The following is a 22,951-nucleotide window of genomic DNA, read 5'->3' as shown; positions in this document are numbered from 1 at the left end:
TTTTCTTTAAAAACAAACAGCCATTTTTTTTCCTTATTCCTCCTCTTCATTGAATCCTCTTATACCTTAAAGAGTTTCCCCTTTGCAAGTATCCATCTAGCTCTTCCATCTTTTTTCCTGGCATTTGAGCTTTCTTCCATTTCATTCCCCTTTCTTGGAGAGCATTCTGCATGTTGTCATCCCAGCTTCTTTTAAATTTTAACTTGTTCCTCATGTTCTCTTTTTACCAGTCTATATAGATTTTATATTTGGACCACTTTCTTAAAGCAATCTATATTTAGACTGCTGTTATTTGTGTAGTTGAGGTAATTTCTTTGTTGAAAGATTTATACTGATTGTAGAAATTTAGGGAGGTCATCTTCAAAATAAAAGTACAAAGAACACCATGAAAAATGAGGCACATTCAATGCAATTCAATTTGATATTAACATTTGAAAATTTTGGAATTTAGACCTGTGATAAATTGGTACAGACAACTCCTAACATGTAAACATTTTTTCCTAATGCATTTCTCTAATTTTACTGCAATTTATAAATTTAAAGAGTTTCCACAATCCATAAGACTTTAAATGGTTACCCCAGTATCACAAGCCATTAGATAGCAAAGAAAAAACTTGAATTCAATTTTACTTCTTCTTTTCATCTCTTTATAGTTTTCTAATAATCAACATTTACTGATTGTCTGTTGTGTTAGAACCTGATGGGAAGAAATGTGGGGAAACAAATAAATAGGAAGTAGTGCTGCCTTCAAGGAACTTACAAGGGTGAAATGGCACATGAATACACACACACAAAAAAGTCAAAATCAAAAAGCTTCTAAGAAAAGTGCAAAGAGCATTGCCAAATTTTTATACCCACTTTTGGCATTCCAAATGAGTACCTGCATCCTTCTAATACCATTGCATTTTCTAGAGGTTCAGTCAGCTGACTCTTGAGATGTACAGGGGCCCCCGAGCTTTAAAAATATGTCATTCTTAGAGTGCCTCCAGATAATGTTTGCAACAATTTGATATTGGATTTATTTGGGGTACAGTCTTGTTCTCCTGAGATGATGAGACACACATGCCATGTGCTGAGTGCCTGGGCAAAGTAATAAAATACCCATGCTGCTGGGAGTACAACAAATCCCTCCATTTACCCATATTCTTGGATTGCACAGAGGTGTCTGGTTGACATTTTAGGTTTATGTACTTTTAAGTCAATTTTAAAGATAGGATAAAAGAGATAACTTGCTGTTTTATTGTTTACTTTTGGATGTTAATTTAGTGACTAGGGGAAAAATGAGGCTATTATGGGGAAAAATGACTTTGCATAACACATATGCAATAATGTTCATGACAAGAATGGATCTGCCTTGGAGCAGAATGCTGTGCAGTTGTTTCTTCAGTTCAAATGGAGAGCAATCACTGGGGAAGCACAGAGACCCAGGTGCTGGTTTCATCATTGACTCTGTGCTATGAGGCTTTATTTATTACTTGGCATGGAGTCTGGATATTTGTTTGGACATTAAATGGCAATAGAATATAAATATTACCTTCCTTAATATCTGCATTTCTTTTTATTTCCAGTCAAAATGACATCATGTCACACAAGTATTAAAAAAAAGGAAATTAAAACCTCAGAAATGTGTTATGGCACCCAGAACACCATCCCTGTTGTTCAAGCCCCCACCCTCTTTCAATTTCCATTGCTTTTGGGAATAAGTATGCAATGAGTGAAGGAAGTGGGGAGTGAGAAGTATTAAAAATGAAACTTTGCAAAGAGAATAAACCAAGCAAGAATACATCTTTTTTCAACTTAGATTTTGCAAAGAAATCTCCTTGAAAAGAGTTTTCTTTATTTTATGCATTTGTGAAGTAGATTTTAAAAAATAAACCAAACGCAGAAAGGCCACAATTCACATGCATGTTTGATTAGGAGATATTCATTATTTGATATATCTAAATTGAATTTTGTAATTTTATGATTAGCATTATTGCATAAAAGCAACTGTTATTATTCTCAGAATATTCTCCGTATGTAGCATTGCCATGTGCTGTTGTGCAAGAAATATATTTGGCAATGTCTCTTCTACATTAGAAACTCCTCTGACATTCAATGAGTAAATATCCTACAAGGAGAAAGGCATGGTAAAAAGATTTAGTCTAAAGTCGAATGTTTTAGGAATATCTAATAAAACCAAGTCCAAATAGTTTATGAGGAATACCTTCTCCAGTAGTAAAATGATGTTAACTTATCTCCCCTCCCATTGACTTCTGCTTTCAATAATTTGAGCAATTAATTAGATACATCCCAAAATGATATCAAAATGGAGATATGATATAATCACCAGACATTCTATGCATCTCGTAAATCTCTAGCTAGTGATAAATGAAGTATTCTTAAACTTCAGCAGTAAACTAAGTTTCTTACATTAATCCATCCTCTTCTCAATGATTTTCCCCTTCCCTCTCATAGCTTTTCAGACTTTCTAACTTAAATCAGGATTGGAAAGCCACATGGCAAGACTAGGTAGCCAACTGATACACATCTGTTGCTCTAATAATTACTCTCCCAACTAACAAAAATTCATCAATTACTTAGGTCACTGGAACAGTCTCAGAAAATATCTTTAATTGCATGTAAGATCAAATTTGTAATGAGGACCTTATTTCTTGACATTCACCTTCTTTACTGTGAAAATCTATGGACAACTGTTAGCACTTTGGTCCTTTGTTTCTTTCTTGCCTGAGTTCCCAATTGTCTATTAATAAAGTGGAAGCACACTGGGATCCATAATTTCTTCCTATTGTACTGTTTACTTTCAATATTCCTGAATATTGGGTTTATCTAGATTTTTTTAGAGTAGAGAGTATTAACTTTTGGCCCTATACCACTTGGCCTTTGACAGTCTGGTAAAGTCTATATACCCCTCCTCATAATATTGTTTCTTTATAAATAAGATAAATACACATAATTACAAAATAAAAGAATTATATTGAAATACAGTTATTGAAGTATTTTTTTTAAAAACTACCAAATTCATGGATGCCCCTGTCTTTGGTCCATGCTATAAATCTCTGTCTATATCAAATTTTGAGATACCCTAGAATTCCTTCATTTCTGTTTGAATTTCAGTATATTCCAGAGACATTATGAAATTACATATTTTTATAATTTGCTAATTATATTATGAATTATATATTATAAATAGTAGCTATGTTACTATTTATTTTTGCAAAACCTGTTGCTTCATGTGGAAAAGGGAATAACTTAACTTTGCTATAACTGCAGAAGGCAATACTAGGACCAATGGGTAGAATTTACAAGATGATAGATCTTTGGGGCATTATAAGAATGACTTTTTTTTTTTTAGCAATGCGAGCTGTTCAAAAACAAAATAAATGTAGGGAAGTAATAGTTGTCTCAATCAGAGGCCTTCAAGCAAAGGCTGGATGACTTCTAAGTGAGAATGTGTTAAGGAATGGTTGGATTTGTGAACTCTAAGAAGCTATGACTACAGCTTTTGAATTGAGTGGGGGCCTTTTTAGGTTCCTTTGTAATTCTTTGTTACATATGGGTCACATTTCTTTAAAAAGAACACCATTCTAAATAATAAAAATTTCTAAATCTTTGTCAGTAGATGGTTCACTTATTTTAAGCAAAAATCAGTACAATCAGAGAATGTCGATTCATTTTAATTTGTTGTCTCGAGATTTGATCTCTTACTCTGATTTGCAATCCTGAAATACTGAGTGTTTTTTTTTTTGTAATTTTATGTGCATAAATGGGGGAGATTTGGGTATGGATGGCAGGCAGTTTGTAGGTTAACATGGCAGAAAATATGAGCATAGAGCAAACATGAAGTTATGGAAAATAAATCAAAAGGCTTTGTCTTAACGTCTGAAATATTCCCTTTATATCATATTGTATGTTTCTCTATGGTATGTTTATTTTTCTTTGAATAATGATGTTAAAATGCATATAATTCAATTACTCTTTGCAGCAGCTGAATGAGTTTCCCCTAGTAAAATGTGCCTTAGACTTCCCCAAGCTATAAGTTCCATATGATATTTGAACAGGTTCTTTTAATTGCTGATATTAAGTGTCGATCATTCTGCTCTAAGTTGGCAGTCTGGCCAGAGAAACAAATTCCTCTCTAAGATATATCAGACAATCATCCAATTAACAACCAAAGGTTTGTTGACACAGTAGGAACTCATTATGGGAAATTAAAAAAAAAAGAAAAGAAAACCTCAATCATCCAGACTTTATTGGCCTCTTTTTAAAACAAGAATCTGAATTTTGAGAATCTTAAGATATTTTAGTTATTAAAATGATCAGTTTAATTACTAAAACTGTTGTATTCATGGTTCAAATATTTTGCTAAAAATATAAGATGTATTTTGCTGGCAATTAGCTTATAGTGGTGGAAACAGGAAAATAACATACACCTGGGTACTCATTTCCATCAAGCTTGTGTATTCCTTGATTAAATGCCTACGATTTTACGAGTAACAGCTTTGCTGCATAAAGAGCTCCATGGCTTTTTCTCTGCAAGTCTAATTTGAAAAAAAATCCTCCTCAAGGGTTTAGAAAGTAATTCATAAAATGGGAGGAATAATAAATATTGTGCCTTAACTCATACACTCTTATAGATAGACAGATTTGGTACACCTGGGTGTAATTTTAGTTAATTTCCACAAGAGACAGGTTGAAAGTTTACTGTTTGGAAGGTGGGAAAATGGATAAATCTCATATTTGCAAAAATGATTACATTATCTTAAATGAAAATGCTACTCTATTAACAATTTCAATAAGCATCACATTTGAAAAAAAGTCTTTTTAATAAAAAGTTATCTGAAGTTCACTCCAACTTAAAATATATAAGTGAAGAAAAAGTACTTACTCTGATTTATGTGTCTTTTGGAGGTGTAATTATTGGCTTTTTACTCACCTATGTAAAACAATGTACTTTTGTAAATGGATTTCTGACCACTTTATGCTGCCTTTTTTTTCTTTCCTTTTTTTTTTTTTTTTTACATAAAAAGTAAGCACTGTCAATCAAGGAATTTTAAGGTTTATTTCCTCTTTAGAAATGATTGATAGCCTTTTAGATTTACAAGTTGACAAGTTAAAGGGTTCTATTGGTATAATTATGTACTAAATTCACAGTCTTTCAATTTAAATGTCCTTTTAAAACCACAAGATTATCATACCTGTATTTTGAAAAGTGGGCCAGTCAGTTTGGGTTGGTATACAAATTGCTTCCATTAGCCTTGGGACCTATTTGAATTTAATACAGTTTTTAAAGTTGGTAGTACTTTCAATAGTACTTTTAAAATTTAGGTTAATGGAAATGCATTTTAAGTACAGCATATAGTAACTTGTTTTTAATGTATAGATGGATGTCAAGAACACAAATAATGCCTCTATATTCAGCATGAAAAAACACCATGCTGATTGCTTTGGTTATAATTTTAAAAGTTTTGTGAGAAGAAAAAAAAAAGAAACCATTTTTACTTTGTGGGGGTATGATAAAGCAATGGAGCCTACACTCTCTCCTAGTCAAGGGGTTCAGTGTTTCAAGGAGAATCAAGGTGCAGATAATATAGTCCTATTCTTTGTCCACATGAATAATGGGAGAATCCTAGTGGGCCAGGTCAGCTTGATGTTCAAACTAGTTACAGGTAGACACCAAGATGAGGTGCTCTTTGAAGATGCAACCAGGCTGAATGTCTAGCCATTGGTATGGATAGAACAAAGCCCATTGTTCCATTTAGTAAGCGACTCTGAGTTTCTTGAGAATCAGCCTTCACTCAAAAAGACTATTAAACACTTTATATAATAAATAGAGGATTTAGAGGATATAAACTGTGGCTTTTAGCAAAAGTTGGATTTTTCCCCCTAAATGACAAAACCATAGCAAGCTTATGATTCAAAAAAAATTTGTCCTTACAATGCATAAGAGGGTTTTATATATAATACTTTAACAATATCTAGCAACATGAATGATTCTTTTGCATTTGCCATACAGTTTCTAATCAAAAAGGACTTCTATAACTCAAGAATGTTGGGGAGAAAGGGTGCTAAGTGTTTTATCAAATAATTCCTGCCAGGGATTTTGCAGATAAACAATTGTCTAATTCTAGCATTATTTACAAAGTCCCTACACTTGCAGAAATGCTATCATATATGCCGGAGCAGGTGGGGTTTAGTATCTGATTAAGCCAAATCCTCACATCTCACCTCAAACTGTCTTTGAACTCAGCCTTGATGCTAGGGGCTCATCTAAGATAAAAAGAGCCAGCCAGGATTTTTAGCTGCCATTGTTGTCCCCTCATTGTCAGTTCAGAAAACCAAGTGCTTTGTTTTCCTGCACATGCTCTAATTGTGATTTTTCTCTTGCAGCTCTCAATGAACCCACCATTGATTATGGTTTCCAGAGGTTACAGAAGGTTATTCCCCGGCACCCCGGTGACCCTGAGCGCTTGCCAAAGGTCAGAACACCTTCTAGTGTTTCGCTTATGATATGTCAGAATGTGGACTGTTCAAGGTGAAATTCACTGTTGATGTCAGTTTGTTCATAATAGCCAAGTAAGAAGTATTCAACATGCTTTTATTCTTGCCAAGCACTATGTGCCACTTTATTGTGGTATACCAAAAAAAATATGTTTTGACCTTTTACCAGGAGCTCACAATCTAATCACTGTATAAAGTAGAAAAATCTTTGCATAAGAATGAACTAGAGACCAGAAATGACTATAAAATGTCAAGTCCAACATATTTTTACTGTTTTCTCATACTGTCCTTCCCTCCAGTCCACAAATAGCTATTGAGCATCAACTAAACAGCATCCGACACAATGACTGCCTTATGCAAAAGGGACATGGTATTCTTCCTTAAGAACTTTAAAATAAGTTTGTGAAGACAAGACAAACATGGAAAAATACAATAGAAAACATGACAGTTCTGTATTAAACACTAATTGCTTTTGGTCTTCATATAAATTTTCAGTGATAGTATCTAATAGAGAGGGATAAAAGGACCAGTACATATTCCCTCTTTGTCTACCTCAGTTTACATGTTTGAGAAGGTTAAACTTCTAAACGTTCTAATTCCAAATTTATAAACATACACCAAATCTATGACTTCAAAGTAAAGTTCCCACTACCAACCCGTGCAGAAATTGGATGTGAAATGCATTTTGTTTAAGTTAAATTAAGATTTTTTTTTTCTATTTGTAGGGCACATCTAGAGATAAGTTATAACTTAGATATACCAGCACATTTTAGAGATAGATTTAAAAAATGAAATTGGAAGCATTCAATTACAGTTAATTTCCTTAATTTAGAAATCTTTTAAATGTATCTATTCCATTCTGATGTTTTAATGCTTGCTGTTTTTAAGATTCATTGTCTTCCTTGAGTGCTGGACATCCTTGGTGAAAAGAACTATAAAGGTCAGATACTTCCTCTGGCCACCTAAAGAATATTGTCTTTTTAGAAGGCAGACTGTGCTTGACTGGTGGCATAGATCTGAACCCCCTAGCCTTCACACAGTATTATGGCATTCCTCTTGTCTTCTCCAACCCTGAAGACATATTCTTTTTTTTTTTTTTCCCTTTCAGAGACTCAGTTCTTTTCACTTAGGTGGAACTCCTTGAAAACATTTTGCTTGAGAAAGTCCTAATTTTGATCTGTCAATTTAGTTATAGCTTTTCTTTTAAAAAGGTTTCCTCTTTTTATGATTCCTTCTCCCCCGACATTCTCAGTGAACAATTAAATAATCTAATTTATAGTTCTGCTAAGATTTTTTTTCTCCATCACTCAGATATGCAGTGGGGACATTCATCTTTAGCTCTGTCTGGCCATAACGTGTTTCAGTGGATATCTTATGGGGAAAATTAAAATAACTTATATTAAATTATGGTGATCCAAAAGCTTTTATATTTATCCCAGTGGTGAACAACTAATCAAATGAAAACTGTATTTTAGGATCACAGATTCTGGGGCTATAAGGGTCCTCAAAGGCTATCTAATCCAGGATTACCATTTATTTACATTTCAGGAGAGGCTCTTGCCTGATAGTTATGAATTTTTTTTTTTTTAGGTAGGACCTAATGTCCACTCTAAGACTTTATTAGCCAGTCAGATTTAATTAAAATGGTATGGCTGCACTCAGAGATGATTAAGCTTCTGTAGGCTGGGATTGGATGGTGACACTAGTTTATGTAAATTATAGCTGTCATGGAATCACATGAATATACTCTAAAACCTTAGAATCAAGGACAGGATCTTTTACTTACTTTAAATTGCCTCCTCCTCTTCTTCCAAGCTAAATGGAAAATAATTGAGTTCACTGGTGAAAGTATGTGAAATCAATGAGAAGCACCTAGACCAGGGGGATGGATTTCTTTACTCCTAAATGAAAATAAGGGCAGAAAAAGGATTATGAGCTTTGGATGTTGTGAATTATTTTTTTTTAATAATTAAAAATGCCATTATGATGTGACTCTTGGTTTCTGTAATAGAATGCAGAATTTGTGCTCTTTTGCATTAAAGGTCCTAGAAATTCAGGTCAGGGCTTAAATTTTTGAGCATAAAAATCAAGGGTAGACTGAATCTGCATATTTTACTTATGGGCACACTGCAGCTCATATAAGGCCTTTTAAATAGTCAAGTTTTTTTCTTTTTAACAAGAGGCTATTCTTTTCTGCTTCCCCCAAAAAAGATCGTTGACCTCTTACTATTGAGAGAAGGATAAATAAGCAGGGAATGGAGCAATCATTAAGAATCTGGAAGGCTTCAAGAAGTTTATACCTTTACCCTATCATTTTTTGCTATAATGTTAAGAATGAATTCAACCCCTGCCTTCCAAAACAGGCACATTAATGTTAACTGTCAGTGTATGGGAAAACAAGTGTGCTTTAGTAGTTAGAAATAGATTTGAATAACTAAGATTTGTGGGGAAATTGTTTAGGGATCAGTGATGATAGAATCGCCCCTGTTTTATTAAGGGGAAAGCTAAATTAAAGATCAGTATATCAAATCTCCATCATCAATACTCATAGAATAAGGAGTAAAATATTAAATTTGGAATTTAGAAGATTCTAATGGAGGTTCATAGTCTACCTCAGACACTTATAATTTGGTAACCCAGGCAAGTCTCTCTATACCTTTGCTTCTTCATCTGAAATTAAGAAGGTTATATTCACAAGTCTTAAGGTTCTTTTCAGCTCCAGCTGTGATCCTACATTTACCACTATAACATCTTTATGCAGTATTTTATACGATTTATCAAAAAGTTTCAAAGAAGGGTAAATATCATCATCCCCATTTTATAGATGAGAAAACTATAATTACTTTCTCATGTCAAAGGCCTAATTCCTTCGAAGTCATCCTAGCAAACATCTGTTCTACACATACAAAGATTATATAATTATGCTAGGTCTTAGTAGAGTGTATGATTGTACACAATACAGGGTATGACAGAGATTAGAAATTATACCAGTCATAATTTTTCTTCCGCCAATCACCAAACGCCTACCTAGCATGGCGGAGAAGAGTATGTGACCAATTTCAGGGGGAACATTGGATATATTTCACTGTGGTGCTGGTAGAGGTCTGGAGGGAAGGTTCTCAGAAACTGTGCAATGTCAACACCTGAAGGATATGTGATGATCCCTTGCAATTTGGTAAGGAGATATCACTTTTCTCCACCCACCCCCACCCTACCAATGAAGACCGGCAGCATCCCTATGCCCTTTCAGGAAAGTATCTTTGTAAATGAGTCTCTCAGCATTTGCACAAAAGTCCTGAGCTTAAGGATACCCTCAGCCCCGAAGTGGAATCTGTTAGTGGAGACTTGGGGAGGAGAATAACATTTCTATCTCCTCTCTCTCCTTGGCTGAATATCGGGCAGTTCCTTCAGCTCTCCTCTTCTGGGATGAGAACTTTAAAGTATCATCAGCTCCTCTCCTCTCTGACCCATTCCCTCTAGGCTTCACCCTACTTAACATAGTCTCATTATCTCTCTCCTATTTCACCACAGGGAGGGGTTGAGATGGGGGTAGAGGAGATTGTATGGGGAAGAATTCAACATGGTAAACATATTTCTTTCGAGGAGCAGTCACTCTTTTAAAGAAAATAAAGCAGTTTGAGGAAAAGTAACAAAGGCTGTATTTGTGTATTTTGCTTTATGGGGCTGAAAATATCTAGTAAATTGATCCTGTGGGAGTAATAAATACACATTACTTTATCTTGTACCTCATGTCCTATACCCCAGAGCCTTGATAGAACAACACCACTTAATAGACTTAAAAAAAGAGTAATTACAGTCATTGGTTGTGTGATTTTTCAGCCCTTCCAGCCCTGCCTGACCTTCTAATTTAGCTCACCGTATCTAACTAATGCATTTATATTCATCTTTTATGAAGCATGTGTAGTACAAAATTGACTTTACAGCCTTTAGCAAGCTGTCCTACCAGGTTTGAGGTTCGGTTAGTAGTAAGTAGAATAGTAGCTACCTATCTCTATATATGTATATATAGATAAAGCACATAGGTGGCTCAGTGCATTTTTATCCTTTAGGGAACATAATAAAAAGTATTTATTGCATTTTTTTTTACTTTAAAGCTTTTATACATTTTAGCGTTATTTACAGCTAAACACAAAGGCAAAAGATGCGAGTGTTTTTTTAAATGATTACTGTTAATGTTTCTGCTTGTCAGAAGTGCTTAAATTTTCCTGCACTTTGTCTAAAAACTTAGTACCGTTGCCTTTTAAGAATAACACATTTTAAAAGATCTTGCAAGTCTGATTTGCAAACACCACTGACAGTTTATGATGAGCGACGATACAAAATTTGCAACATGTTTGTCATTTCTTTGCTCAATGTATTAAGGGAGTGGATTAAGAAAAAAAAGAACTCAGTGGGAAAAAAAAAATTAAAACAAAATAAAGAAAAAAAAATCAAAGCCAAAAAAAAAAAAAAACCCACCCCCAAACCTTGAGCTAAAGAGCACACCAGAATATCTCATTCAGTCTTTCTCATGACTTCTACTCAGTTCACTCAGCCAGTAGAACACAATTGTTCTCTATGCATTTTTTCTCTCACCATATGGTCTCCTCATTACCATACACTAAGGGTCCATATGGGGAACTTGTGAAGTGAACTGTATTCATTTTAACTGCCAGATGAGCAGCCTTTTGCTTTGCAAGCTTAGCTTAAGTCATCTGCTGTCTTTATGTTGTTATGGCAACACAGTACCAATAAAAAATTCTAATCTACTGTAAGTGATCACAGTATTTTAAGTGGTTGCCTGTAACTGCCCTCAAAGCAATGGGGCTTGGTCTTTGGAAATGACAAAGGGTTACTGTCAGTTCCAGCAGGTGGCAGTAAAGGAACCATAGTCTTGATCCACAGAGAAGGGGAGATATGGATGGAGAGTTTGGGGTTTTGTGTTTTTTCCCATGTCTGTTTGATGGGACAGGCTGGGTAATGGTTAGACAACACGCTCGTTCCTTCCTCCATTCCGTATAGCTATCGACTGATATTCTAGCTTTGGGAATAAAATGGAATAATGAAATGGAAGGCTAGAGAAATGAGAACATCCTCCCCTTCTTCTCCTGTGTTCCACAACCTCCATAGCCACTGGGCTGTTTTGCCTGAATTTCAAAATTAGTCATTTCAAATACCATTCTAATTAAGAGTACCTTAAAATAATGAAAGTAGACAGCAACATCCTTAAATATAAATCATTTTCACCTCCACAGGCCCCATGATACGTTGCATCTCTGGTCTCTCTATCTGTATTGAAAGTGAATGTTTATAGTCTCAGTTCATCAGTTCACATTAGCCTCATGCTGAATATTTAAACACAGAACAATTTGAACACACCATGAAGGAAGACAGTGACTGCACTTTCATTTGGAACAGCAAGGGCTCATCTAATAATAATTTAGTAAATCAGCCATTTAGTGGCTCAGTTGTACCCTGCATTGTGCCAAATATTATTCAGTTCGACTGTACACTTACAAAATTGAAATTCAGGCCGGAGTCACAGAGAACTCCTTTGCTTAGTGAAGGAGATGAAACTGAAAGCCACCCTCCCTCAAGAGCATTGGTGCTTGGTGATTTATCACAAATGCAGTGTCGGGGTAAAATAAAACAGCTAGCGATATACAGGGTAGTCTAATTATTCTTTTATTGTTTTTATCTTCTATGCAAGAACTATCAGTGGTTCAGACTGGCAGTGACATTAGTGAAAACAAAAGCAAGAAAATCAGCAAAAGACCATGCCATTCACAATTTATGGTGCTTATGGGTCCCAGGAAAGAATCAGATACCCCTTAGATTAAAGAAGATGTAGACCCCTATCTTTTTTCTTTAATTAGATAAGAATATTCAAACTTTGAACATGACATGCACATGAGTTCTACTCTAGAGAGATGAAGAACAAGGGAGAACATGTTTTGTAAAAATTTTCTGTGTGAATCAAATTAACTTCCAAAAAAATTGTTAATCTTCTTTCTCCTATTAAAAAAATTGTATAGTTAAACATATTTTCCTCAGGCTGCCATATAACAAATAAATTCAGTGCCCAGTTGTAGTGATAGGTTTGATTCAAGTGACTTGTTGTTCCCTCTAAATGTCCTCTTTTTTCATTTTGTCCTAAAATATCTAATTTTGAAAACCCTCCCCCACCCCAAGAGAATCACTTTTAAGCTAGTGTAAATCTTCATTGAACTAAGAGAATATAAATCTTAATTAAAACTCTAAGAACATATAATTTTACATATGAAACTTGACCCTTCTTCTTCCTTTCATATTATTATTGAATTCTAGTGGTAGGATAATTTGGAAAATGGAGAATAGTTTGAAGATTACTTTTTGCTTTGAGTTGGTTGTGAAAGCAGTGACAATCAGAAGATGAAGTCAGCAGTCCAATTATTAAAGCAATATAATTTTTCTACAGAAGTATTTTTTGTTCTAGTATAAAAGCTCTTTACATGAAAAAAGAAGTATATAACATTCTGTATGTGGGAATATTTAATACAATTAATAATGATTTAGAAGTAATAATAAGGAGCATATGTGGAAGAAAATTCAGACTTTATAGATGTAAGAACAATATAATACACCATTTGATAGAGCTATTCCCCATTTTTAGTTCAAGAAAGCAAAATTTAAAGAGCTGAGGGTAAGTGGTCTTCTTCACTCTTAATTCACTATTCTAGGTTTGAACAACATAATAATTCAGTAGCTGACAGCTTTCATTCAAGTAGGTACCAAGTCCCAAAAGATAGAGTGCGTGGAATTTGCAAGTTTATAAAAAATGGTCAGATATTTGAAAATCCAGAGGTATTGTGTGACAAAGTAGGAAAATCACTGAGTTGGGAATTCTAGTACCCAATCCCAATTTCTATCTCAAACTCACTGGAATCATAGATTTTTGGACTGCAAATTCTTCCTCTGTGAAATAAACAGTTTAGATTCAGTGATCTCTATTGTCTCTTACAATTTTGGTACCCTCTTATTGAATCACATCTTGGGTATGATAAAGGCTTTGTGCATTCTCTTTTTCTTTCCTTGGAGATAAGCAGTTAAAAGAGATGAGATAGAAAAACATTCAGTTCTGGGATGATGAACTTGAATAAAAAACCACAACTCACCGGATTCCTCCTTCTGATCTCAAGCAAATCTAGTACTTTTGTGTGTATGTGTTTGTGTGGCATGGGGGAGGAATCTAGCTCAGATTTCCGTTTTCCAATGATAACGATGCCATTTAGGAGACAATAGTAGAAGTACCATCCCCTAAAAAAAAGCCATTGTCATAATTCTTTTCAGGAATATCTAGTTTTACAACCTATACTTAACTGTTGACATTTGAAAAGCCAACTCTTTTGGTAAAATGAATCAAGCCATAATGTTTCTTTTATGAGATCCCCTTACAGAAAGGGAAGGCTTGGCACCTCTTGGAGATCAAGACTGGTGATCCATCATAGTAAAGTCAGCTGTCCTAGCCAGCTTCTCAGAGGTCACTCGATCGAACCAGCAGCTCTTACAACTATATTATTGCTTATGGAACAGTAATTGAGGCACCACAGATAAAAATTACCTGGTCTAATAGGCAGTGAACAATTTTCACTCAATAAAATTATAAGCCAAATCATTCATTTCATAACACTCTGACTAATTTATTTGTTGACCTTTTAATATCCATAGCTCTTCAGTGGTATTAACTGCAACTCAGACAAAATCTCTTGTTCATTTTACTTTCATTGATTTTTCCCCCTTCCATTGAGGCAATAACAGTCTGTTTGAGAACAGCCTTTTCTTTCCTTGGTGAAAGTCAATCATGTAAGTTAGTAGCCTTATGTTGATATAGCTGCATTAGCTTACAACCTGCTCTAAGTATGACACAAAGCAATCTCACGCTGTCTTTGTAAGCAAGACTAAGCTTTTCAGATTGACTTGGTGAAGATTTCAGCCTACATTCATATTCCTGTGTGAGGATACAATAATAGATGCAAGAAGAAAAAGGGCTGTTCATTTAAGCTGAACATAAAAGCAAAATGGAAAGCAGAGAAAGCTTTTGAGGTTGTATCAATAGAAAATGTGGTCATTCAGCTTTTGGCTGTATTAATTTCTGAAAATTTCAGCTATTGGTATTTGGTGGGTTACTTCTCTTTTTAAATACATGGATAATCACCAATGTGCTGTATGGTAGTTACAACTTCCATAGAAGCTCCTAGTATAATAAAATACTATAAAATCTTTAGAATGTAGAGTTATAAACTATAATTGTTAACTCGTTTGTCATTTTATGCCTTCCTAGAAATAACTGCTTGTTACCTGCATCTAATCTATGCTCCTCCTTTTCATTTCAATTTAGTTCAAAGTGGCCCTTAGTTATAATGAGAATGTCACTTTCAAGAGAAACACATTTAATTACAACCATCATGGAATGTAAGTGACTACTCAGTTATAGGGCTTATGAGAAGTGTTTAAAATCTGATACTGAGACATTTTCATGTTTGATAAGCTTTATTTTGAGCAGTTTAGATTATTAGAATAATGCATATTTGGGGAATTCCTCTCTTGACCACAAGTAAAGTGGCACTGAAATGGCATTTTGATTATTTCTCATACATTTCTCATTGTACCGATTTTTTTACTATGAAAGAGTTCTATTCTGAAGTATAGCTAGAATATTGGATTTGAAATCATAAGAGCAGGTCTTTTCTACTAGCTTTGTCCTTAATAGTTACGAGACTCTGGGCAAATAATTTTTCTCTCTCTTCATTTTAATGTGCTGATTTAGAAAATGAGGGTAGGGGAAGGGGGTATTAGTAGTGGTGTTAAGGGGTTTGGATGAAATAATGTAGTGGTCAGGGCACCTCCAACTCTAGAGACTATGACATTATGTGGATAAATAAGGCAAGGAAGAATGAATCTCATTTGGTTTAACAAATATTTTTGAATACATATATATATCCATTCTACACATATATTTTGAATACATATATATATATCCATTCTACACACACACACACACACACACACACACACACACATATATATATATATATATATGTGTATATATACATATATATATGACTGAGCCAAGTAGATTGTAGAGTGGATAGAGAACTGGATAGTCAAGGAGTTGTGAGTTCAAATTCTGCATTAGTCATATGCATTGCTGGGCAACTTACTTAACCTCGAAGGATTTAGAATCAATAGCTTCTAAGTTATCTTTCTACTCTCTATAATCTTAGGAGATACCAAAAAAGGAAAAATATGTCATTCAGGGAAGAGTTGCTTTAGAACCAAGGAAAGACCCCTCAATTTAGATTTGACACTATACTATCCCTGAGTAAGACACCTAGTTCTTCTTGGGCACAGTTTCCTCGTCTGTAAAAAGAAAAGATTGGGCTAGATGGCTTAGGAAGTCTTTTTCCAGTTCTAAATTGATGATTATTGGCCTGGAGGACCTATCATTACATCATTCAGATATTCAAATACAAAGGGAAGGAAATCCATAGTCCAAACTCAACTTCCTGAAAGATAGCATCTATGCTTACTATTGTATTCAGTTATTTGGAATCCCCAGGAATTATGTATAAAATGAAACACTAAAATGTTAAATTCTAAAATCTATTATATATATATATAACAAGGAAGTCCATGCTTTCTAGCCCTGGGAATAAATTAAAATGCTGATTTCTTTATCAGCAGAACAGAATAGGCTGTTGGAATATAATCAGAGTACCTAAATCAGAATTAATCCTCACCTCATTTTATATGTGTGTGTATGTATATACATACATACACACACATATAAAATGAAACAAATATTATATATATAAAATGAAACAAATATCTAATATGTACAAAATACTATGCTAAACAAAAGAGGTATATTGATACATCATTGCTTACATTTATAAAGTGCTTTACAATTCATAAATATTTTCATCACAATTACTTATATCCACTTTACAAAATGGGAAACTGAAGCTAAGAAATATTAAATAATCTCCCAATAATGTAGTTAAAAATTGTAGCAGTAGGAAGAAATCTCATGTGTCCTGACTCCAGATGAAGTGTTCTTCCTAAAACATCATAATCCCTATATAACACTAATCTCAAGATGGGGAGCTAAGATAGGCATACCAAATATTAAGCAAATTATATATCACAAAGAAGAACATAATAAGTAGATAAAAGAAGTACAAAGTAACACAAATCATCCTACTATATTAGTCTTGAAGCTTTTTTTAAAGACAATATCTCATCAGTATACAAAATTTTGAACACATACCCCAAATATACAAATATATACATGTATATGTACCACTGTACTAAAAAGTCTGCACATTATAAAAGTTACACAAAATAGAAATTTAAAGAAATGAAGCAATATTCTAAAATAATATTTTCTTAAAATTACAAAATATTTTGCTGTTTAAAATTTTAATGATGATTTTTGTGAGATCAGTATGATTAATGTGCTCTTTAAAAAACTGACTTGAATACTTTACCATATAATGATTTGAAGGTCTAGTTCTAAGTAAATTTGTCTCAATATTCAGTTTCAATATTTGTCACACATGAAACAGATATCTCACAGAAATACAAAAGACAGAAATGTTTTATAGGCTCTGCTCATTTTTCAGTTTTATCCTTAAGTTATATAGAAGATTTTTGTTGAATTGTGGCCAATAAACTTCTTTCTTTTGAAGTCAACTAGTTCTTCTTGAAAACTATTCAGATATTTTTCCATGTTTTTTTTTTTTAATACAAATTACTTTAAAACCCATTGAAACTCTTTATTTGGAAGCTTTTTAAACAGAGTAGAAAATTCTGCTATCAATTCTTAATGTGTGTAAAGATGAGAATTTTTATATCTAACCCACTTACATTATTTTGAGCAATGCAGAGAGGAGAATAAAATATCTTTCCAGAAGGAGAAAGTAGTAAATAGTGTCAAATGATGCAGAGAGGCAAGAAAGATGAGGACTGAGTACATAACTTGAAGAGATCATTTGTAACTTTGAAGAGTTTCAGCTGACTAAAGAATGGAAACTAAGTATGAAATTATGACCTTGGAGATGGAAGGAAAATAGGGCTGTAGGCAAAAATAGGGAAGTTCAAAAGAAGCATGAGTTTGAAGAGAAAGATAATATAATGAAATCTGTAATGCTAATCACAGGCTATCTGTATATCCTCAACCAAGACAGTTCTCTCTGTGCTACTAAGAAATGGAAAGGGCAGTCACTGTCCTGGAATGTAGAGCCTGCTCTTACCCACTCAGGTATTGTGCTGCTGACACAAGATGATCATGTGTATGGGTAAAATATTTCTTGTATACCTGTTGCTGGATTAAAGTTAGTATAGCTACTGTGAAGGATCAAGATGGAATACAAAGGGGAAAAGGTTGGGAATCTGCACAGCTCTGGGAGCCCTCATTGTTAATCGATTGGATAAAAAAAGTTGTGTAACAGGACCCCAAGGGATAACCAATAAGTGTGGAAAGATGAGTGTATGTCTTATCTCACCCATGATAGCCAGTCATAGAGAGGACTATCAAGAGCAAGGTATGTTGTATACTCATCTTTTTCACACTGGGATTATCACATAGTTCCAGCTTGAGACCACTGATCTAGGTAATGTTACATAGATAGTTGAGTTATGTTCTCAGCTGAATCTGAAGGATTTCAATTATTATGAAAGACTTACTTGTTTTGACTTCTATATGAAATCAGACCTAATACTATCCATATTTTGGCCATTCTCAATGTTTAATTTGTGTTCTTTCCCAATAACTCCCAGAACTGTGACCTATCAAGCGAAAAATAAGCTAGAAACTGTTCCTTCACCTTATGGTGGGATTCTCACTATCCAAATATCTGATTTTATAAATCATATACTATATGTAAATGCAGATGTTATTTATAGGTTGATTTATTTATCCTAAGAGAAAGGAAAAGGTTAAATATTTGTATAGTGAATTTTTGAACTACCTAGACTGTGAATCCAGATAATCTTCAGGATTCAAAATACTGAACTAACTTTTTGAATAGTTTTATTTTAGTTTAATTTAGTTTTTTGAAGAATTTACAATCACAAATAGTTTTATAACATTTATATAGTTTTTTATTCTGAACATATAAATTTGGATAATAAATACACACTAATTCTTAACAAAATTGCCATCAGAAATACAATAGACCAATATACTTCCTGATATCCATGTTTGCTTGCTTTGTATTAGAAGGTAAATGGTCCATTGAGACTACAATAGATTACAGTGGAATACTAGGAAGGACCAAATAGTTAATTCACAGTTTAGAATCAGGCATTTGTTTTCTATAAGGGTTGTGGCTTTTTTAATGTAAAAATTATTCAGGGGGACCTAGAGTATAGTTAATATGACTTGATATTCATGTCGAATAGCCTCTTCATGACATTGTTACTATAAGAATCAAATGAAATAACACAAGTAAAGCTCATTGGAACTCCTAAAATGTAATATGATTGATAGCTATTTTTAAGATATTGCTATTATGAAAGTAGCGTATAGATGAAAAACACCTGCACCAGAAAAGATTAATTATATTAATAACAAAATCAAAATTTAAACATAAGCAGAAATGAACATTCATCCAAGAATGGCATATGGTACAATCATGGTGCTCAAAATTAAACATGTTGGGTTTATATTTCAAATTGAACCAAAATTTTGGGCCAAATGGAATAGAGCCAAAGTAAAGGTTTTTTGAATAAAAAAAAATTAAATGGTTCTCTATGTGCAAACCATTTTGCTAAGTAATGATGATAAAAATAGAAAAATTGACAGTCACTTTTCTCAAGGAGTTTATACTCTGAGGAAAGCAACATATTAAAGAGTATTCTACATTAGGGCAGATTGAAAGGACTGGAAATCCCAAGAGTTCAGAAGTGGAGTAGCAAGACCCAATAATCATTAGGCTACACCAGAAGGTTAGAAGGAGCTACCATGTACTATAGATCATAGAGGCAAAGTTTGGAGGACACTAAAGAGAGTATTGAGCAGATATTAAATCATAGTAGACCTCCAGCTTATTGGAAGATATAGTTTTGCCCTCTGAGAAGATGTTTTGCACTTCTAGTCAGTACTAAACAGTAAAATGCAAATTATATACTTTTTATTGTTCTTTAATTCTTTGATGCATGTTATTTATATCCCTAAGCTTATTATAAGTTTTTTGAAGAATTTACAATCACAAAAAACTTATTGAATGCCTCTCCTGTCCTTAGCATCATATTTGGCACTATAGAAAATAGAGAGAAATATGAGACATGATCTCTGCCTTCAAGGATGTTTCAGTCTAATTGGAAAGAGAAAACTAAAATATGTGGGAAAAGCAGTGATTTATATGAAAAAAATATATTATTGATTTCTATATATTTAATTACATAAAATATACTATAGGAATCCAGAGGAAAATGAAATTTTAATGCATTAGAATATTTCATGCAGGAAGTGGGACTTGACCTACACATGGAAGTATGGGTATATTTGTAATATCTGTAGGAAAGGGGGGAAACCATTCCATATAAAAGTGACAATGTACATAAATAAATGCATTAATATTCCAAGTAAAATAAAAATGTCTGTTCATGATGAAAGGAGATTAGACTTATGAACAAAGAGATTTGCCAGTGGAGAATAGTGAAAGATAAGATTGGAATAGGTATAGTCAGAGGATGTTGAAAGCTTTTTTCTCTTCTGTATAGCACTTAGCATAGTACTAAGAGAATATAAATGCCTTTCAAGATACCCCTGTAGAATCTTACTGAATCACTTATGTCACTACTCACCAAGTCACAAAACAAAGAAGATAAAACTTAGTGAAAATATATATATATAATATAGTCTACACGATTTTTTATTTTTCATATTAGAAACATATTTATAAGATAATTTACTATTTCAAAGCACTTGAAACACATCAATGGATTCTTAGCTTTTCCACAAGAAAGATAGTATAAATATTACTCCCATTTTACAGATGTGGGAGCTGATTTCAAAAGTTAAGTGATGTACTCAAAGTCATACTACTAGTTAAGGTATTTTATATGAATATCCTGTGCTTTTTCCATTATATCATGAACATTTAAATAAAATTTAAAGACATAAATATATATTCTCATTTAGAACAAATATTGGTTCATAAATGACAGTGAATCACTTTAGTGTAAGACATTTTTCTTTGCTTGTGTGTGTGTGTGTGTGTCTGTGGAGAAAGAAAAAGAGAAAAAGAGGGGTGGGGAGGAAAGGAGTAGTGATTGTTTTGGAGCAATTCTTTACTTTCATGCTTTAGATTATATTCACAGAGAGATTTGGTTAAATTTTTTTAAAAGAGGAAACTTATCGTGAAAAGTAAAATGCTATACAAATTAAATATTAGAGTTAGTCAAGTATTCTTTTCAGCTCTTGAAATTGCAGATCAATATACAGGAGTTTTTATATCTTCCCTCTTAATGCCAAAAAAATAAGAATTTAGGAACAATTTTAGAGACAAAAGACTATATGAGATACCTAGCTCTTCTCTTCTGGGAAATTTCTTTTCTAACAACTCAGACTCAATCATTTTCCAATGTGAAATTGCAGATATTTTCAAATTACCATATAAAACTACAAAAAAATTACACTCATGACCATAGTAGAGATAGCATACAGTATCAATTTGATTTTAAAAGGCATACATCTTTTTTATTACCTGTCATTTTTATAATACCTTTTACAAATTTAATCAATACATTTTAACATTCTATATACTTTAAGTGCAATATACAATAAATATTCAAGTTTCATCTTAAACATGCTTTAGCCTTTAAATTGTTAAAACTGCAGTGCCCTTTCAATCTACTTACATAATGTCATAAAATATACATTTCAAGGTAAATGAAGTCAGCTACTTCAATTTAGTCCCTCAAACTGGTAGTAAATGAGAGGTTAACACTATGGTGCCAAACCCATTATTGAGTAAATTTAGCACCTTGGACAGCTCTGTAAAATCTTTATTGCTTTCCTGACCTGCTCGTCATGTTCTGTCTGTGTGTTCAGTGGCTCTCAGCTCTGATTGAAAGGCAATATATTAGATCCCGAACACAAACACGCTCGGGGGCTAGTTCACTGGGAGCGTAATGACATGGAGGTGAGAGCAATTTTCTGGTCATCGCAATCCAAGCACCTTGCAAGGTCCATTGCGCTAACTCATAGAAGGCTTAGGAGCTCCTCTCTCTTTCCTATAAGCTAGAAATAACTAATATCACCAGAATAACTTTGGTGAATCTGAGACCAATTTAGACTCTCCCTCAAATCCCAAAGTTAATATTTCAGTGAAGGATATCCTACCCTTTTAAAAATATTATTTTAAGGTAGGGCTCTCAGCAAGACTTATGTAGGCTCTCTCTGCTTAAGAATGCTTGCTGGCTTCAGCTGATGCTCTGTTGATGACCTGGTTATGTAATATGTATTGAATAGGAAATATGTTTTAAGCATCATGAACCCACAAAAACTCCTAAAGTTAAGAACTTCAAGGGGGCAAAACCTTGAATTTTTCATGTTCAACTGATAAAATTGAAGAACTGAAATTTCTAAAATAGTTAATTTTAATTTTTGGTTATATTAAAAATACCTTTCATCAATGAAATTGTGACATGGATAGCATCTTGTGCTCTGATAGTAGAATGCATTTCTTACTGTCATGCATCTCAGAGCTAAAATGAACTTATCTCTTTCCTAGTTGTGGATTCAATGTAGATAAGAGAAGAGTCATTGTTTAAGTTACTAAAATGTAATAGAATCCATTTTTATAAGTTCAAGTTCTAATGTATATACTATTGTATTTAGTCAAACCAAAAACATGTTGTTGTTTTTTTCTGAAGAGTAAAAGGAGAAACGTACGTGTGTGTGTGTGTGTGTGTGTGTGTGTGTGTGTGTGTGTAAATTTCTGAAAGGCTAAATGCCAGCGTAAATATTTATTTGAAAAAAAATGTCCAGAGAGCTAAAAAACACAGATTTTAGAAAACAAACTAAATTCATGCTGTTTTATTTTAATCTTTCCTGGGAGCCAGATAAGGCAGCAGGCTTTAGGAGAGCTCTGTGAAAGCATCACAGACCACATTTGATATGAGGATAGAGTTTAGTGCATCCATACCCATAGTGAATTATTAACCAGTGTGGTCAAATACCACAACAAAACAACAACAAGAAAAGAAAGGCAAATTCTCTGGTAAACTACCTTTAATATTAAAAAAATTTGTTTCAGATGTATTGATTAAAAACTCATTGATTATATGGTGCATTTCACTTCATGTGTAAAAAAATAACTGAAATGTGTTTTGTGAAGAGGGCTAGAGCAGCTTAAGACAAGCATAAATGTTTATTGAGAACTCCAAACCCCTCCATCTC

At 33.5% G+C, this 22,951-nt stretch overlaps 1 protein-coding gene across 2 annotated transcripts in view; it reads left to right on the top strand.

Annotated features, from left to right (window-relative positions):
* Positions 1 to 22,951, top strand: part of EBF1 (EBF transcription factor 1) — a 448,279-nt gene that overhangs the window by 406,289 nt on the left and 19,039 nt on the right. For both annotated transcript variants that reach the window (XM_051978810.1, XM_051978809.1), the window contains exon 11: positions 6,391 to 6,479. In XM_051978810.1, coding sequence (XP_051834770.1) covers positions 6,391 to 6,479 — 89 coding nt within the window. The remainder of the gene's footprint in view (positions 1 to 6,390; positions 6,480 to 22,951) is intronic.

This window comes from Antechinus flavipes, chromosome 2 (genome assembly GCF_016432865.1).
Source record: "Antechinus flavipes isolate AdamAnt ecotype Samford, QLD, Australia chromosome 2, AdamAnt_v2, whole genome shotgun sequence".
Taxonomy (NCBI): Eukaryota; Metazoa; Chordata; class Mammalia; order Dasyuromorphia; family Dasyuridae; genus Antechinus; species Antechinus flavipes.
This window is presented reverse-complemented; position numbering and strand designations above follow the sequence as displayed.